This window comes from Poecilia mexicana, unplaced genomic scaffold (assembly GCF_051168715.1).
Source record: "Poecilia mexicana isolate PSO_F unplaced genomic scaffold, ASM5116871v1 scaffold_12, whole genome shotgun sequence".
In the NCBI taxonomy this organism is placed as follows: Eukaryota; Metazoa; Chordata; class Actinopteri; order Cyprinodontiformes; family Poeciliidae; genus Poecilia; species Poecilia mexicana.
Window position 1 is genome coordinate 12,923,450 of NW_028263381.1, and position 19,837 is coordinate 12,943,286.

Below are 19,837 nucleotides of genomic sequence, written 5' to 3' on the forward strand. Positions count from 1 at the left end.
TTTCTGAGCTCTTAACAAGCGTGTGTGTTTAGGTTTTTGTTGTGCGTGTGTCCAAAAAGTCAGAGAAAATCTCGTCAGCCAAAAACATGTATTCTTTTAAATACAGATTGAATAAAATTTAGCATTTTCTGAAATTATCTTTACAAGTAAATAATCTCCATTTAATGTTTCTATTTTTTTTTCTTTTCATTTGCTTTTCACGATATCGAAATTCTCCACCAGATGTGACGGGTTATTAATGTTCCTGACAGGTCGACTGTTCTTCGAAAACAAACAATTGAGCAAAGAAACACGCTATGACAACCATTTTAAGTTAAATTACCTACAATAAAACAGTTAACCTGCGGGAGTCAGTCACGAAAAAGAAATATTAGATTTTTTTTTTTTTTTTAGAAAGCGCAATAAGGTATTCAGTCTAAGCTTAAACCTGTGGCTCTCGGAGGGATCCGCAGTGCAATACAACTTAAGTGGCTCACCACACTAACCTGAAGTTCTGCTTCATGCCAGGTTAGATGTTTCAATTTCTCCGCTGCTGTTCCCTCTAGTTGGCTCATTTTTTCTGTCCTTTAAGTTAAGTTATCTCTTGGAAGGAACATTTCTCCTATAGTTGTGCGTAAATTACAGTTAAACATGCTAGCCCATGTTTAACTCAGACATTTAACTTTTTTTTAAACTTTCATAGGTGAGTGTTTACACTTCACTGCGCCTCGCTTTTATTCCCAGACAGTAGAAAAATAAGCATTTTTTGTGTGCGTTTTTGTTTTTAATTGCATAAATAACCCCAATATTTATACACTAATACGAACCCCAACTCCCTGAAATTAATCTCATGTTTATTGTTGCACTCGCAAATTTAGACTGATTGTGCTGGCAAGCAGTATTTGGAGATCTGGTGAGGGATTGTTGCCCATAACAGCACATCATCTCTAAATATGAATTAGAGGATCAGATTGAAAAAATAAATAAGACATGGGCTGAAAAACGTAAAGGAATCATTATTTTGGTCATACAAGCTAAAGCTACTCCTGCTCAGTGAACATCACCTCCCTCCTCCTCCTTCATATACCCCTCCTCGTCCTCCTCCTCCTCCCGTCAGTGCTGCTTGCACGTCTCGGACTAGATTTCCGCTTCACAGTGTTTGGTCACTGATGCGCAGTGGACAGTTTCAGGGCGATCGTGCAGAAAGGAGAGCGACAGGAGAGAGGAAGGGAGAAGAAGGAGGTGTCGGACCTGCTCCACTGGGATTCGGCTGCAGCTCGGCGCTCAGTGCTATCGGCGGGCTCGGCTCACAAAAGCGGGACGGAGCTGCAAAATCCTATACATGGCTGTGAGCGGCGTCTCGTAGTTTGGTCCTCTTCGGCTCCACTTGGATGAAATCTGGAAACGCATCACCGAAAAAAGGGAGCATTCATGGGGAGACTCGCCGTGCAAAACGCTCGGACTGTCTGACTGGAGCATTTGGACGTTTTTTAAGTGGTCTGCCCAGGTTGCAGACTAAAGCGTGTGTGGGTTTTTTTTTTGTTTGTTTTTTTTGGCTTTTTTGGGGGCTTTTTTTATTATTATTTTTGCTTTTAGGTAAGCAGACTCTGCTCTAATCGGACTGGGCAGGCAGCTTTGTCATATTAGTTACATACAGTTCTCTGCAGAGGTGTAGCTATCAAGCAACCCATGCATTTCATTTTGCATCATGCTGCCGGCTGTGAAACAAGTAAATCGATCAAATATGTGCATTGATTTTGGGGGACAATATGAATAATGCACATCATGCTCTCCAAAATAAATAAAATGTAGCATTTTTACCGACTGGGCTATTCAGTGCAAATCCTGTGATTTAAATCAAGTGTGTTTATGGTATGCGTAAAACCAAAGGTTCTCTTTTTATCCTAGATGTCTTTGCAAAACTTAAGTTTTTACCTCCCAATATGAATCCATAGTCTGTAACAACTCGCTTGAAGTAAAAAAACAAAAAAATATATATATTTAACAATAATTGTTTTAACATTCAGTTACGCGTCTATTTACATCTGCTAACTTCTGAGAAACACTCTGCGTCCTTCCGCTCTTACATGTCTCCCATCGGTCTTCCAGCTGGGTCTGTGTAGCTTCTCGGGGCGCCGGTCATGGCGGACCAGGAGGAGACGTTTGCCGTCCAGAACTCTCCGGGAGGTTCGGATTCAAGGGAATTACAGAACGATAATAAACCCGAGAAACAGAACGGGACTTCTGGGAAATCCCCATCATCGCAGACAACTTACATCCAGCAGGTCAGTGTACGTCTCTTTCTGAGTTTTGTTTTGTGGCTTCAGTCTTATTGCTTCAGGCCCTTCACACTTGGGTTTTTAAAGATCGACACCTTATATTCGATGAATAAATACAGCGTTGATCTCATTGGTTGCTATCGAGCGATTAGTCAAAGTGATCGAGGGATTTATCGTATTTTTTTATCTTTTTTTCAGCGATGCAATCAGGCAAACTTTTGATTCGCTGGGGGGGGGGGTTTCTTGTAAATTTATTTCTTCAAACTGAATAAGTAAAAAACACGAGCAGTGCTTTAACATCAAACCAATCACTGAAAAATAATCTGCTGTACTTTGTTGTTATGCAACATTTGAAATACAAATTATACAAGTTTATAAAGTAGCTACATTGTGAACGTCGTTCTTTTAGCAGTTCTTTAGTGGTGAAGGACAGCGTCCTCATTGTAGAGACAGATTTTTTTTTCTTTCAAAGTAAAAGGGCCGCATTCTGATCAGTTCTGTTTACATCATGATTCAGGATCCATTCCTGGAAAATCTAAGCAACTTTAGCAAGATTTGCAATCATCATTTGTTGCAGGATTACGATTTTGCCGTTATATGTGTTATAGGAGTGTTGGTGCCCCACTGTATGATAGCTTCGCATTGATTTTAAAGTAAAATTAAAATGCAGGACTTCCGGGCAATTGTTGGTAATGTTTTTTTGTTTCGTTTATTTTATTTTATTTTATTTTTTTGTTAACGATAAATCCTCAATACCATTCCCTTGCTTTAATTTGTGACATAGTGAAAATTATAGACATTAAGAGGTAAAAACTGAAATCGTATTTATAACTGAAACCTGATATGTACAGACATGATTTAAAAAAAAATGCACAAATGATTTTATTTTCAATTAATTGGCATGCAAGACTGTCATATTTATGAATTATTATGTGCGCCTTTAAAGCCCCTTTCAAAAATGTTTTAAAAATTAAAGGTAACTGTGGTTTTTGGAGGCCTAACTGTGGTTGGAAGGCTGTTTGAGTTGATCAAATTTCACCGGAGATCTATTCGATAAAAATTACATTTTCGCTAAAAATAGGACTTTCGAAAGAGACGCAAGAAAACTTACTTGGAGAGCATGTCTGCCTCTCTAATGGATTTACTTTTCTCTTCTGCAGCTGACAAATTCTATTTTCAAAACAAATTGATATTGGATGTCTTGTGTCCAAAGCCTGTCAATAAAACACTTTTCTTGTTTCCGTGTCACTAGTCTCCTGTCAGACAAGGATTTCCAAAGTAAACCCTTTTGCCAGCACATTAAGCTTTAAATGCGCATGGATGGTGCGCACAATGTGCCAGACGTGATCCCGCCAACATGAGACGTTTTTTATGTAGCCTAAAAAAATGTATTGTTAGAAGTTTTCAGCTCACACATTCTCCACCAAATTAAACCTGAACAAAAATGTTGAAAGTCAGGCTTGGTTGATCCACGTTCAGACATCTACAACCACCTATGTTTGCTCATTTGTTGTCAATATTCAATCATATTTTCACGATGTTTGGTCGTCTTGCGTCTCTTCAACAACATTTTGTACGGGAAGTGGATGTTAGCAATAGAAGACGCTTAAATACACGATTGTATATTTTTAAAGGGAATGGAAGGCATAAAGGTCTACCTGCACGAAAGGGAACTGTGGATCAAGTTTCACGAGGTGGGCACGGAGATGATCATAACCAAAGCTGGACGGTAAGATCGACTCCTTGAAAGCTCTGACGACTGTAGTTTTGTTCTGCTTTTCTGTCATTTGATGTAGTTTTAAAGGTGTTTAAATCGTATTTTCAGTCATGAGAAAAGATAAAAAACAAAATAAAAGCAGCACATCTGGCTGACGCATCAGTGTTTCGCAAAACCTCACTCTATAATCATACACTTTTACCTTGGGTGGCCTTTTTTTGTTTTGTGAAATGCAATACCACCAGACACCGATCCTTCAGAAACTGAACTCTGGTGCAAAAAAAAAAAAAAATTTTCTTTTTTTTTTCTTTTCCTTTTGAATAAAGATCTGTTTTAAGGAAGTTATGCTGTTTTACCCGCTCTGCTGTAATTGCATGCAGACACGTTTCTGTGTCCCAGCTCTTGAGCTGCAGCATGACATGAAGGAGGAGGAGGGGGGACGTTGTGCATGAGTGTGTACCGCTGTCAAGCCCGGAGTGCATCCGAGTCAAAACAGCTCGCAAGGCGTGGTGTGAACATTCATATATGAATGCCGACCGCTGGTGTCCCCCCCTGCGGCATACGGCTCACACATGTTCTGTAAATGATTAAAATAAATAATTCATTGTAGCTGCATTACACCACAGCCAAGGAACATCACAGTTTTTCCATCAGAGCTGCAGAAAAAACAATCTCACATACATCCCCGTATGTCATTTGACGTTTGCTTTTGTTAAAAAGAAAGTCTGGATCCCTCCTTGTCCACAGCTTTGTTCTTGATTTGTTGCGCTATGAAAATAATGTTGGACTGTATTACATTTTAGCCTATTGCACTTTTAATCAAGTAGTTTATTTGAAAAAAATGTCTAATAAATAGATTTTCCAAATGTTACCAATGAAAATTATAATTTATTCAACCATAGCAGTTTGATTCGTTGTCATTCCATATTTACATGAATGGTAATCTGTTTACAAATGATTTAGCACTGTAAACAAACAAGCAAAAATGTCAACACTAGAATGAAATACAAAGCTAAACTGTGCAGCAAAAATATAGGAAAATTAAGATAAGGATTAAAATCAAGGTGTAAATGTAGTGTTCAACTTTTTTTATTATTATTATTTAGGCTATTCAAGCTACTTTCAAAACATAACTTAGATTAAACTAGATTAAAATGTAACTTTTCATGTTATTTTTAAGATTGTGAATCTTTACTCATTTGCTGTGTATAATGTCCAGCATAAAAAAAAATGTTACTTCCATATTTGTTGAACATAATATTTTAGCAAAGCTTAAAAACTATACACAATTTGTAGTTTTGTGTGCAAGACTTTAAGTTCACATCCAGTTTTAACTGGTTTACTTTAGTGCTAATGCTAAAGTCAAATTAGTGAACAAGCCCAGCTGTTTACTTTGAGGGATTTGTGGTCAGGAGATGAAGTTTTCTATGTCACCTTATAAAATGAGACGTAAGAAGTTGAAATCTGGCTTTAGCATTAGCAAAGGTGCTAATGCTAACGTCAAACTCACTGCAAGGCTCAGCCATTCAATCCTGAGGAAGCTGTTCCTCAGGATTGTTTTAATATAGAGTTGGTAGAATCAGAGAGAGGGCAGAGTTTAACTGGCTGAGCTTAAAAGCAGTCAGAGATTGCTGGTTATTAGTTGCAGATTAATTCCTGATTTGTGAGCAAACTGAGCTCAAACACAAAGAAAAGATTAAACTTGTATCACTAGATTGTGGCTTTGTCAAATCAACAACAAAAAAAACAAACAACGAAGATTATTTGTTCTACCTTTACAAAGTAAACTTGACAATTCTTTTAAATAGTAAATTTAAGCTTTTAAGCTATTTAAAGTCCTTCAGTTGACCTAACTTGAAACCATCAAATCAAATTTAATGGTATTCACGTTCTTAATAAACAAATACTAAAATTTTAGAGCTACGGTCTGGTTTAAAATTCAATCATTTAGGGAGTCTCATGCAGAGCTAGCCCAAGCTACCTCGGGCTAGCTCTGCATGACACCTTGCAAGACTTTAAATACAATTAATATGCGAAAGTTTCACAGAGGTTTTACAACTTAATCAAAAACAAATAGTTCTGGGTTCCTTTTTGAAAACAGAGGCCAAACTGAACAAGCTCATAAGACTAAGAAGGAGATTGTTAGATGACAACAATCTCTAACTAGGACCCACCAGAGGTCTGTTGACTTGAGGATCCTCTGCATCCATTACTTGTTTTTGGGCACCTAATGGCTGCAGCTGTGAAGCAAGATTCCAATGTAAATTATGGAAAAATGATTCAAAATCAAGAAGTTTTAAATACATGTCATTATCATATTTACAAACAGCTGATTATGAAGATTCACTTCAATTTGAACCTTAGTTATGTCTAAAGTTTAATATAAAATAGAGCAGTTAAAATCTCACAGGGGTTTCAAGTAATCTAGTTATTAGTTTGAGTAAAATGATCTTAAAAACAGAATTGTTTAAGTAGTTTGATTTAATACTAACAGGAATATTTAGCTGTGTTGTAAAATCTTTGCTATGAAAATCACATCCTACTGGACAAATGATCCAGTAAGGTAGTTTATAAAACTATAGTAGACAGGTTACAGAATAAACTAACAAATTTACTTTAATTCATCACATCGTTCTTGCTGTATTGTTAATTTATTGTGAGAAAAATGCATTTTTAGCTTCATTAATGATAATTAATGAAAAATATTCCTCCTAATCTGCTTCATTTCAGCATGGAGTTCTGGCTTTTTTTTTTCTTAACTAAATATAATTTTTACTTAAGTACAAAGGACTAGAATTCTGTAAACATCCATTATAAACAGATTACAGATACATTACAGAGCTACAAAGAACAATGTAAAAAAATAATCTCTAACTTTATGTTGACCTTCTGTGTGTTTTAATGTAATTTAGGTGTCTGTTAGCCAAAACACACCTAATTTCAGAAACGCATAATGTTTAAAACCTATGCAAAGTTATTTCACCAATTACATTGCTTTAACTCGAACGGTTTGTTTTTTCAGTCTGGAAAGGCAAATATAAGGTTCATAGGATGTCTGCTCTTTCAGCATTGCAGCTCCCACTTAGCCTATCCCATAATTTACTAAAAAAAAGAAAAAATAAATGCACATACAGTGAAATTGTTTCTTTCAGACACAACGTCCAGATTCCTAAAAAAAAAAAAAAAAAGCCCCACAACTTTCCTCTCCAAACTAAATAAAAGCATTCATATAATTCAGCTGCTTCCATGCGAGGTTGTGTGCGTCATAATTGTAAATGCGCCCATAAAGAAGGTTAACTGTTCAAAGTTGCATTGTAAACTTTTGCGGTGCAAAGCTAACGTAAAGAGATTTATTTTTTCTGCCTTAACTATTTGTGCACATTTGAGACCCAGTTTTACCCAGAATCATAGAAAAGTCAATATTTTGTTCTTCGCAGGAGAATGTTCCCCAGCTTCAAGGTGAAAGTGACTGGATTAAACCCCAAAACGAAGTACATTCTTCTGATGGACGTGGTTCCTGCAGACGATCATCGATACAAATTTGCCGACAATAAATGGTGGGTAAAAAAAATAGAAAGAAAAAAAGAAAGAATTAAACTGAATGCAAATGAAACTTTTAAGGGGGAAAAAACATTTTTCCTCCCATGTCCCATTATCTGGAGTGGACTTCAGCAGGAAATTTTTATGTTGTCCTGATGGACGAGAATCGGAAGCGACCGTATAATTTCCTGCAGAATTATGACCTGCTTGTTTTCTAATGGTTGCCAAGAATTACAGTCAACATGACTGACGTGTTTCAGTTGGAGCTGATTTTTTTTTTTTTCTCCTTTGAGATAGGTCTCATGCTGATGAGTTTTCCTACATTTGCAGTGGCCCTTTGCAGAAGTTCTGTTTAGCTTTTATCCCTATGATCTCCGACCTTAAAAGGCAGGAGCGCCTTGTTTGGGTCAATGCCTTTAAAAGAGCGGAGACTCGGAGAGGATAATCACATGCCAGTACTGCAGATAATGAGCCGAGCAAAACAATGTGTGGAAATAATTGTTACACATGTTCGTGAATTGCAGAAAATCGGGGGTCGCTTTATTTGTGTTAGCAGTATTTAACAATAAAACGTGCAAAAATGCTGAGAAAAATTGCGCGCACAGCTGCGGAAATTGTTAAACGTGCCATTTTTAGGTCTGCATTTTAAAGCCCTCAATTAAATTTATGAAAAGCTTTAATTTCAGATGGCAGTCTGTAAAACATGCAAATCATGCACCACCTTTTCCAGTCCATTAGCTGCCCTTCTACTGCTTGCACCTCTTGCTTTAACCAATTGCGCATGTGTTGCTGTCCCTTTGCGTCAGGTCTGTGACCGGGAAAGCAGAGCCCGCTATGCCCGGGAGGCTCTACGTCCATCCGGACTCACCGGCCACGGGGGCGCACTGGATGAGGCAGCTGGTCTCCTTCCAGAAGCTGAAGCTGACCAACAACCACTTGGACCCGTTCGGACACGTAGGTGCCTGGGCCTATAATCATTCTGCTAAAGCTGTGAGCGGAGACGCGCAGAGGCATGTGCGCTGTGTGGATGCGGTTTTTGCATCGCGGTGTTGTTGCATTCATCCAAATGTATTGTCGTTTTGTCACCGGGAGGTTTTCACTGCTGCTGCTGCTGGAAGAATGTGGTTTATGGAATCCAGAAGATTGTAATTGTTTTGTGCAAAATTGGATGATAAATGTGTTTATTATTAATTATTTATTATTATTATTATTATTATTATTATTATTACGTTTTGTATTTTCCATTGCAATTAAAAAAATATTTCGTTTTATACATTCAACATATATGATAATGATATTAGGTCGATTATCGGTTAATATTTTCAAAAATAGATCGACCAATGAAGATTAAATTTGTTATTAGACCACACCCATGCAACTTTTACTTTAACCTTTTTTTATTTTCACACCAAACAAACTTCTATAAGTCCTCTATTTTTAGAACACCATCTATCTTGAATTAATTACACATTTAGATTTTTCTGCCATTTTATAATTCTCGCATTCTTGTCTTTTCTGCAACTTTATGGATCTTTTGTGTTTCAAAGAAAAATACATATAAATGCACTTGAATAATTCATTTTACTTTTACTAAAAGGCGTCTAATTTTCTTATTTTAATCTAGATAAAACCAAAAGTGATGATTATTATTTGTAACTACCAAACAAGTAAAATATTTGAAATGTTTATGTATATTTATAATTTTATTTTCCAAGTAAGTTTGAACTAAAATACTAAATTTTCGTTTTATAGTTACATTAGTCTTCTTTTTTTTTTTTTTAAATCACACACTTTGGATCCGTTTACGCAAGTTCTCCAAAAAACAATGCATCCAGTTGTCAACATGAATTTTTGTACATGCAATTTAATGGTAAATCGTTACATTTAGGGATTTAAAAGTATATAATTGCACTTTCTGAGCAAGACAAAGAAAAAAAATACTGAACCAGAATTTCTGTACATGGTGCTCATTTTCTAACCTTTAATTTCTCATTATGGTTTGCATCTGGCTTTGAAATTTATTCGTCCCTACCCTTACAATAAAAGCAAAACCAACATCTTTTACTTTTACTTCATGAACAAAGTGTGCTGCTGGCAGCAGGTTTTCATGAAAGGCTGAGTTGATGGGTAGACTGAGGCCCAATTACCTTTCTTGTTAGAAGTCACTCAATTATGGACATTTTTGTCAGGAACAGGCTGTGCTAAGAACGGCTGTAATAAGATGCATTGCTGCTATTAAAAAGAAGAACAGAAGACTAAATAAGCTTATTAAAATTCTCAAGTAGTTCCAATCACAAGTGAGAGGCTCTGCATTGCATCTGCTGTTCTCTAAATGTTCCATTAGCGGACGCAAATAATGACTGAAGCGTAACAACACGTTCTAGTGCTATAAAAGAATTTGACCGCACATGCGGCACCGTTTTCCAACATTCAGACCTGTTTTTAAGTCAAAACTGTTTTTAGTCCTTCAGTTACCAAAACAAATCATATTTCCACAAGCCAGAGTCAGTCCACGTGGTATCTATAGAGGTTGCTGCCCTGCCAAAACCCAGCTGGAGGACTGAGACTGGAGCTCATTGAGTCGTGTCGTACATTTTTTGGGGTTAAAGTGTGTTTCTTGATTGGTCACAGTGGTTCCTGACTTGCCCGCTTTCTCGGCACCGTGGGATCCATCACAGAAATGCTGGTAGCTTGCCAGAAAATGCACACTTTGTCAGCTTGTTGGTCCAGCTGGTTGAAATGGCTTAGAGATGTTTTATATTTACTTATAAAGACACATGAAGCCAAAACATATTCCTGATGTACAGATCAGGACAGACCTGTTCAGTCTTAAAGCTGAGGGGGTTTTTTCCCCTCCCTTTCTGGAAATGTTTCTTAAATTAGATAACTGGACTGATCAGAGCTGAGCTAATTGGCCTGAGTCTGATGATGCTAAATGGTTTGAATGTAGTTATTGTTGTCGCTCTCAACATGAAGTTTAAGTCTTTGTTTCCAGAAAACTTTAAATGTTTAGTGTGATGGAAATGTTTTTTTGTTTGTTTGTTTGTTTGTTTTTTAGGAAGACCATTTTAATTTTTCTAGGTTATTTTTAATATTGCAGGTTGAAAAACAAAAGATTCATAATCTCATCGTATTATTTTTATTATGTTTTTATTCCTGAAAATGCATGCATGCCTTTTTTCCACAAAATTATACTCTTGATGATATGAAAGTTATACAAAGAAGCGCACAAATGTTACTTAAAATGTTTTGTCGCATTTCTAACTGTTCTTTCCTGTGAGATTTGTCACAACTATGGATGTCCTATAAAGGATGTTACAAAGATCTGCATAAAGTTATCACATTCAGGCTTTGCAATGTCAAAATGCTGCTTCATTAAATAACGAAGCTGTTCTTTTGCATAACGCCTAAAGGCATTTTATTAGAAATGCTTTTTCTTGCTCCGTTACCTGCGTTTTACTGACAGGACCAGTGTTCTTCAGGAGCAATCACAGTTTGAAGTAGCACTTTCCCTGTAGGGTTAGACTTTTTAAAAACCACCGCTCTCCAGTTTCACTGCACACAAGTAATTTTCCAATGTTGCTATTTCAGTGTTTGAATACCTAAATATAATTTTTTTTTTTTTTGTCTCAAGTTTCATACCAAGCTGGAGTCGTTTCCCCTTTGATCTCCCTCTCAGCTCCCAGAATACCTCTCGGCGTTATTAATCTCCTGCGCTCGCCTCTCTGCCTTCCCACACATGTTTGGGCCGGCCGGGTGGAGTGTGAGGACCGCACTGTTTACGTTTGAATGGCAGTGTGTGATGAGCAGTAGATGCTGCTGCACAAAGTCCACTGATCCCAAGGCTCGGGTGGGGATGGGAGTGGGGGAGGTGGGGCTGGACTTTCTGATGTCGAGGTACTTGAAAGCGAAGGGCAGCCGCACGAGACCCAAAGTGATCCCTCACTATCATTAAATAGTATCATCCAGAGGCTGAAGGGGGTTGGGGGGTGAAGATACAGGAACCGATGCAGTGAGTGAAGGCCAGAGAGACGAGGCCTGAGCTGGGGTCCCAGTGGGTGGTCCACAAATACACCACAGCTCTTCTACAGGAATGGAGATGCGACTTGTAATATCTTCACAGGAGTGTTTTTTTTATTTTTACATTGACTAAATGGATCAGAGAAGAAATTAGTATTTAATTCATAAAATGTTTTTGTTTTTTGTTCAGAAGGTTCTGTGCAGTTTTTGTCGCTGTAAAGATGATTTAATTACTCCTTCAGCTGAAAGCAAGCAGGACCAAAGCTACTACCCTCACAGGTTCTCGCTAGGCGTCACTAGAAGGAGTTTGACCATTTCCTGCTAAGTAGCATGTTTCGCCCTGAAACGAGATCAGATTGGACTCTGCAGTGGACGACTATCAACAGTGAAAGCCCCTCTGAGCTGACTCGTGTCTGACTCACAGGGGATTTTCTTGGTGGAATGCTGCAGGATGCCTCCACTGTTACTGGAGGTCAGGGCAGGCCCTCGTCTCCTCGCATGCTGGCTGTGAGAGGCAGGAACAAAAACAATCCTTAAGATAAGAGATAGGGCGACATGCCTGCAGGTCACAGGAAGGTGGGGAGCGTTGTAGATGCAGAAAGAGTAGAGAAAGGAGGAGGATGCCCTAGTTTTTGTTTTTTAAATCCGAGGGAATTTGATCAGATTATGAAGAGCTTTTCTCCTAGACTCATGGCCACGACTCGTTGATCAGTTAAAGAAGTCCGACTTGGGGTCCAAGCCGGACTGAATGATGGGGTGTTGAAGGAAAAGTTCACTGCTCAAGTTCAGCTGTGAGCTCCGTCCTAATTGACTCGTTTCAGGGCATTAACTGGGCTAGAACGAGAGAAGATGCTGTTATAGCATCATTGAGAATAATCTTTCTAGACCTTTAAAGACACATTATTATTATTATTATTATTATTATTATTATTAAAGATAAGCCGACTCATTAATCCGTACTATATTTTAAATTCTGTGTGAATGAAATCAATTAGTTTTGTCCTTATTGAAAGAAGATAATAGTTTTGTGTGTATTAAATCCTATCAATTCAATTTGTCCACAAAAGCTTTTTATATTTAAATGTATTAATTTTTAGTTCTTTTCATTTATTTTAATCAATTTTATACCAAAAAAAAATTTCATTCTGGGAATTTGTGGTCCAGAAAGTCATTCATTTATTGCAACACGTTTTTAAATTAGGCAAGAAAAGAAAAGAAAAAAGTGCAGTTCATAAGGCTTATATAGGCAATAAGTTAGCTATTACACCTTCAAAATAAGAGAAATCGAGGCAATTTCAGCCAAGATAGTCTGACTAACGGGGTTTTAGTATCGATAGTCCTACGTCTATTTTTAATTTCACTAAAATGTTTGACGAAGCCATCACTTAAATCCGTTTTTCTTTGCAAAAGGCCGAGGCCAGGTTACCAAGAGTTATTTACCATTTAGTGATATTAATGTTCTACAGCCAGACATTGTCACGCAAAAAAATAAAAAAACAAAAAAATAAAAATAAAATACAACCCTCTGTTTATTCCAGATCATCCTCAACTCGATGCACAAGTACCAGCCGAGGATTCACATTGTGAAAGCGGATGAAAATAACGGCTTTGGCTCCAAAAACACGGCCTTCTGCACTCACGTTTTCCCGGAGACAGCGTTCATTGCGGTCACTTCTTACCAGAACCACAAGGTAGAGGCCCTCCTTTTGGATATTTTCGTTTGCAGTTTCTCATATGGTAAACAGCTCTCTTTTTTTAGTTGCTTCATGTTTTTACGTGTTTCAAACGGCAGAGTTGTTGTTGTTTTTATTATTATTATTATAATTAAAATAACCCCCAGATTTGAGTGCAAAGTTGTGTGCAGGATTCACGTCAGCGTGAGGTTATAAAAACGTGTGTTTTCAAACTGTAAAGGTTTGGGGCAAATTCTTAGCAGCGTGCTGCGCAGAGTGTGCGCACGGACCGAAAGAGAGAACATGAAAGTTTCACCGCCAGCTGAAAAGTCGCTGATATCACAACAGACGACGAAAAAATAAAAAAAAACTTCAGAAAGAAGATCTGAGGATAAATGACCTCAAGCAACTTTTAGAAAAGTTGCAGCTCTTTGTGGAGAAAGACGAGCTGCAGAAGATCCGGATAAATCTCAAGCAGATTTCCCTGCAGCCAACCTTTAATTATTATTATTATTATTATTACTATTATTGCTGCTCCTGCTATGTGAAGTTTGTCATTATTTTCAGTTTATTTTAACCAGTTATTATAGCAATGTACGTAATATTTATTTTATGTTGGGTTCATATGCGCCACTCAAACTTACATTCATTTCAAGTCAGTTTGTCATTTTGTTTGATTTAATTTTATTTCAATACTTTGGGGGGTTTTTTTTTTTTGGTTTTTTTTACCTTTCAGTTTATTTAGCGTTTGAGGCCCAAAACATTATTTTATGTTTTTAGATTACAAGTTTTTCTTCCACATTAGGGAGGAAAAATTAGATCGTATGGGAGATAAATGAGCAATTCTGTCTAGAAAAACTTGCTTCAAAATAAAAGAAGATATGTAAAACTTGTGAAGCAGAATTAACTGTCCGACAAAATAAAAAAAAAGCATTGTAGATCTTTTAAGCTTTATATCTCGCTTGTATTTTATTTCTAAAATTGCAACTTCAAAAATATTTAACTTTTTAGTTTTCTTGGTTGTTTCCTGAACTTCTGTTGTAAATTGACCTGTAGTTGTGTACTTAATTTCAGTGTTTATAAACTAAACAAAAACTGGAACAATCTATTGTTTTCCTTATATTAACTGTTTGGAAAATGATAGCTAAACGGTGACACATTGGGCATAAATAAATACATTTCTCGAGACTTTTCAGGCCAGAATCGAAAGCTGAACATCTACTTTGTCCAGATTTTCTGGGGGGAAAGAAAGTCTTGGCGGTGTAAATATATGTAAACAGCGTCTGGTCAGGATCATTTTAGCCACGAGGGCCTATATATGTTTCTTGTTTGGGGAATAATGGAGAAAGGGAGAGAACACGCATAGCGTCCCTGCAGCCAATCAGAAGCCTCTGCGCCTCTGGGAACAGGAAGCCCAAAATGACCGGCTCTCTGTAGAAACCATTCATTATTTTTAAGCACGTTATTGGGAGAGCTGGGATCGTAACCCCAGGGCTAATTATTGAGGCTCTTTCCAGACCTGCAAAGGAAAAAAGAAAAAAGAAAAGAAAGAAAACAAGCATTTCTGATTTCCGAGCGTTTTACCACAACGGTCTAATCAAACAGTTAAACATCTGCAGGAGCATTAAGCGCTGCAGGCGCGTCTCCAATTCACCTGTCGAACTTTTAGTTAATAAAACAGTGTCCAATTTCCAGACTTTTCTGCAATTAAAACATTTTTTCCCAACTGAGTTTTCTTAGGTAATGCTTTCTGTTCATAGAAGAATTTATTACAGCTTTTGCAGACATTTTATTATTATTTTTGGCTAAAATAGCATCTGAAATAAAGCAACGATTGTTTTAATAAGCAAAGCTTAGACATGTAGCCTATAAAACGACATTCTTTGAACTTGACCATGTATGATTATCTTGAGTTTAATTTGATCTTTTTCTAGGGTTAACATTTATGGAAAATGTTGAACATTTTTCTAATTAAATAATATTGTCAAAGTGAGTTTATCTGCATTAATCAGGAGGAAGGCAAAGGAAATTGCAAACTTTTTACTCTTTAGTTTGAAAATCATGAAAGAATATATAAATCATCTGCCTGTCTGCCTGCATTAATTAACAACCAGCTAGTAAAGTGTCACATGACGGATTTTACAAGGTTCAGAGTAGGTGTTGGCCAACATGCATACAAACCTCCAGTCCTGTCAGAAAGCTGGAAATACACCAGAACCGCCAACTCATTACCTGCAAGAAACCATGACAGGGATATCCCTGCATTCTGCTTTAAGCCTGAAGAGCTTGGATTTATATTTTTAAAATAAGTTTGCATCTTTTTTGGTTGCCGAGCAAGGCATTCCTGCCAGAACTTGAGGTATTTCAAATATTTGCATTTCTAAAGCTTTTTCAAGACAATGTTCAGCATTATAGAATAAGTCATGCAATAAAAATATGACCTGCTGAGATACAACTTTATTGAACTAAAGGCGTGTGTAGGACCTCCAGACCATCTTTCTGCAACTGCTGTTTTTCTCTCTTTGCTTCTGAAAAGTTAGAAACATCCGCCAAGTATTTATATCTCTTAAACCTTTTCAGAATTGTATCATATTACAACTACAAATTTGTTAAAGAAAAAATTATATCTGGTTTTTAATTATGATTACACCCAAAATAAAGACAATCCAACCCAGACGTCACCTAGTTATTGAACAGAGTTGTACTGAACGTAATTTAAGCCCCAGTACAAAACGCACCAGACAGGCCACAACTGCAAAAATTTACCAAGACATGGCTGTCCATCAGGCAAAAAGAGCATCAGAGAAACAGTAACTATGCAGAGATCCAAAGTTCTGACGGACAAATCTGTCAGCGGCCCAACTAGCTGTACACTTCATAAATCTGGCCTTTAAGAGTAGCATTAGGAAAACAATTTTTTGAGAGAAATCCAGAAGTCCTATTCCAAGTTTGCCACAAGCCACACAGGGGACGAGACACGTAGCAGGAAGGTGATCAGGTCCGATGAGATAAACTTGGTTTTTGCCTTTTCCCAGGAGGAAAACTGCACATCGCTCTGAACACTTATCCTAAAAGGTGAAAGCTTCCCCTCAGCTTATCAATTATTAGTGGGCTGTTAATCACCAATAACATACATGACCGTTTCTGGTGGCAACAAGACAATAAGTGGAGAATTTAAATGAGTGAAGCCTAATTGCAAATTTACAACTCAAGTTGAAGTCTGGAATCTACTGCTAAGTTGCATTTCTAAAATCACATCAATTTGTTATAAATTCGGCTTTGACTTCTATTATGAGACCTGAGACTCTTATTTTATTCTTTTTTTCTTTTTTTTATTAATGCAAATTCTGTTTGCGGTTTCAGATCACACAACTAAAGATTGAGAACAACCCGTTTGCAAAAGGCTTTCGTGGAAGCGATGACATGGAATTACACCGGATGTCCAGACTGCAAAGGTAGCTGCAGCCGGGATGCTATTTTGTTCATTTTAAAAAGAAGTTCCCTTGAAAATCCTTGATCTTTAATATTTGGAAATTCTTACACATGCAGAATGATGTCAAATGAGCAGATAAATGTCACTTTAGTTCAGCCGGAATCAGAATGTCACTTAACAAGCCCCACTTTAATCCTTCGGTCACCGACTTCCAAGCCAGTAATGAGTGTAACTTTCAGTGAGTGTTATTTTCAGTGATGTAAGTGTAGTTCTTGATCATTAGCCAGCTTTCATGGTGAAGACTTTTATGACTGATCTGGCAGAACCTCTGAAACAAGACTGTAACATCTCTCTTCCACAGAGATTTATTTATTTTTTTTGTTCTTTTAACTGCACTGCTTTTGTGTCTGTTGTGTGTATGCTTGCGTGTGTGTGAGCACACTGGTGAATATCGCTCGGTCAGGCAGCCAAGGCGGTACGCGGCCACTTTGCTCTCCATTATTCAGTCCAGATGAGGGATGGAGCTGGAGTCCGTGCTGTACGGAGAAACACTTTTTCAAAGGGGAAAATCTGGTTTTGAAAAACCCCCATCACCCTGGTTTTTTGGGGAGAAACTGAAGGGTTTTCCAAGTGGAGAAATCCCAAATCAGACAAAACCTGGAAAGTTGTTTATCTTTTTCCAGGAGGTGTTGTAATCCTGCATCCGTTGCCATGAATGCTTGACTGAGTTACGGCACACTGAGATAGATATTAGCTCAATATCAGCAAGAAAAAAAAATGGGAGAATTAAAAAAAAAGTCTGTATTTTCATGTGAAAATATGCATATTAAGTTACTTTAAGTAGGTGTGCAATAACTGCAAATCCAAAAAGTGATAAGAATGTAAGCCACCATCAGTCTTACATGAATTTGCTCAGCCTTTGCAGTAAGCGTTGCACGTCTGCTTCTGGTTACTCTAAAGAGAGAGCTTATTGAAAACCAGGTCACTTTTCAACTGATGCTACACCAAAAATTAAAGAACCAAAAAGCTGCACAATGATGCAACAATGAATTCTGTGAATTATTCTGAGTGAAAATCATTTATTAGTAGAAGGGGGGTTTTTTTCCCCACAGAAGCATCTCTGTTTCCAGATTGTCCTTTTCATACTAATCATCTAGTGGATTGAACCTTTCAGTTGCCGTCTTTTACTGAGCCTGTTTGGCACATACAGATAATTACTAATAAATTTCCTGTGCGCGCACACAGCACCAAAGAGTACCCAGTAGTGCCTCGCAGCACGGTGCGACAGAGGGTCGGCTCCAGCCACAGTCCGTTCAGCGGGGACGTCCAGGGCATGGCCACACCCAGCACCCTGAGCTCCCAGTACTCCCAGTGTGAAAACGGGGTCACAAGCACCTCCCAGGACTTGCTGCCCCAGTCTGGCTCCTACCCACTGCCACATGAGCACGGACAAGATTACTGCATCAAGAGAAAAGGTATGAGACTGTGCGGTGATATGAGCCATGCAGGGATTACATTAAAACATTCAGGGGTTACAAGAGGTTTTATCTATTGTACAACAGCAAGATCCGTGAAAGAGATAATTGTGACAGTTCCAGGTATCTTTAAAAGGCCCTGACAAACAGGTCCATTCAAAAAATATTCAAAACCTCCCAAGAGCCTGTGTACCCCACGAACTTTTTGCATATGTCACAAACTTCTAGGTGTCATTTCTAACATTTGATTATCTAAAAAACCTCTTAATAATTAAGTAAATGCAAATTAATCAACTGCTCTGTCTGCTAACCAAACCATAAAGTAATCATTTTCACACTATGCTAATGACATCCAACAAACTGCAAAGGGTTAAAAAAAGCATTTGTAAAGGCTGAACATGCCACCTGCCACAGTGAGAGTCATAATCCCCAAATGGAGAAGACATGGAACAGCGGTGAGCCTTCCCAGTAGTGATCAGCCTACCTTACTCAAAAAGCATAAATAAGACTGATCCAGGAGTTCACAGAAAGAAAAAAAACTGAATATTAAAAGCCTGGAGTGTCTTGCTTAAGTCTCAGTTAAGGTCAGTGTTTATTATTCAACATTAAGGAAGATATTTTGTATCTGTGGGAGGCCCTTCTTGAATAACAAAGTTGTTTGCTTCTTTAATTTTACCAACAGCGGATGATGACTGTCATTCAGGCGAACACGGCTATAAGAAGCCGTACCTGGAAAGTTCCTCCAGCGAGGAGGACCACTACTATCGTCCCGTTGGCTACCACCAGAGCCTCAGCCTCGCCAGCGGGGCCTACCGCAGCGAGTCCAGCCAGCGGCAGGCCTGTATGTATGCCAGCTCCTCGCAAGGCGCAGAACCTGTTCCCAGTTTGGAGGACATCAGCTGCAACACGTGGGCCAGCGTCTCTCCTTATGGCAGTTGTTCTGTCACCACCATGCAGCCGATGGAGAGGCTCCCCTATCAGCATTTTTCCGCTCACTTCACCTCAGGGTCTCTGGTGTCCAGACTGGGAGGGGTGGGGGGCCACGCCTCTCCACAGCTGGGCGAGGGCCACCATGCAGCGATGTACCAGAGCTCCATGGCCCACCAGACTATGGGCCGCCAGTGCAGTCCTGGAGCTGGGATCCAGTCGCCGACAGCTGGCTTACAGGGAAACGAGTACCTCTATGCACACGGCATACCACGCACTCTCTCGCCACACCAGTATCACTCTGTACATAGTGTAAGCATCATGCCAGAGTGGAGTGAGAACAGCTAAGAATCGAACAACTGCACACATTGAAGAGGAAACGAAAGAAAATGGCCCAACTAAAGCAATATTGGGTCAGTTATATTTATATTTCCAAGGACTTGTTGCAGTTAATCTTAAAAGGAATAATATTTCTTCATTGAGGAAAGTTGATATTCGTTGGGTGATTTACCAGGAGATGAGTGGGCGTCTTATCTAGTAGGACGTTTTAGCAGAATCTGCACTTATAAAGAAGCAACATGAACACAAAAACATTGGGCTGGACCAGAACACTCATGAAGCCTGCTCAAGTGCAGAAAAGCTGACACTGAACAGAGCAGAAATGCTTCAGATGCTTGGCCAGGAGGCTCCAGGTTGAAGGTGTTTTTCTGCAGCGTTTTGTTTTGAATGATAGCAGAAAGCTGTTGTATTTCCTGAATGTTTTACCTTCCTCACGTTTTCCCTACCAGACAGTT

General features: G+C 38.4%; 1 protein-coding gene across 1 annotated transcript; it reads left to right on the top strand.

Annotated features, from left to right (window-relative positions):
* Nucleotides 1-2,086: 2,086 nt before the first annotated feature.
* tbx5a (T-box transcription factor 5a) lies at nucleotides 2,087-19,441 on the top strand. Its single transcript, XM_014997833.2, has 8 exons — nucleotides 2,087-2,264; nucleotides 3,893-3,987; nucleotides 7,413-7,532; nucleotides 8,322-8,469; nucleotides 13,074-13,226; nucleotides 16,572-16,663; nucleotides 17,887-18,116; nucleotides 18,799-19,441. The coding sequence occupies exons 1-8, from the start codon at nucleotides 2,121-2,123 to the stop codon at nucleotides 19,389-19,391; spliced, it is 1,575 nt and encodes a 524-aa protein (XP_014853319.1). The 5' UTR covers nucleotides 2,087-2,120; the 3' UTR covers nucleotides 19,392-19,441.
* Nucleotides 19,442-19,837: the final 396 nt, after the last annotated feature.

Bases quoted from the DNA above. Each gene is read 5' to 3' on its own strand.
- tbx5a (XM_014997833.2), top strand. From the start codon at position 2,121: ATGGCGGACCAGGAGGAGACGTTTGCCGTCCAGAACTCTCCGGGAGGT. The intron at 8,470-13,073 runs GTAGGTGCCTGG...TGTTTATTCCAG, and splicing joins ACTTGGACCCGTTCGGACAC to ATCATCCTCAACTCGATGCA. The intron at 13,227-16,571 runs GTAGAGGCCCTC...TTGCGGTTTCAG, and splicing joins CTTCTTACCAGAACCACAAG to ATCACACAACTAAAGATTGA.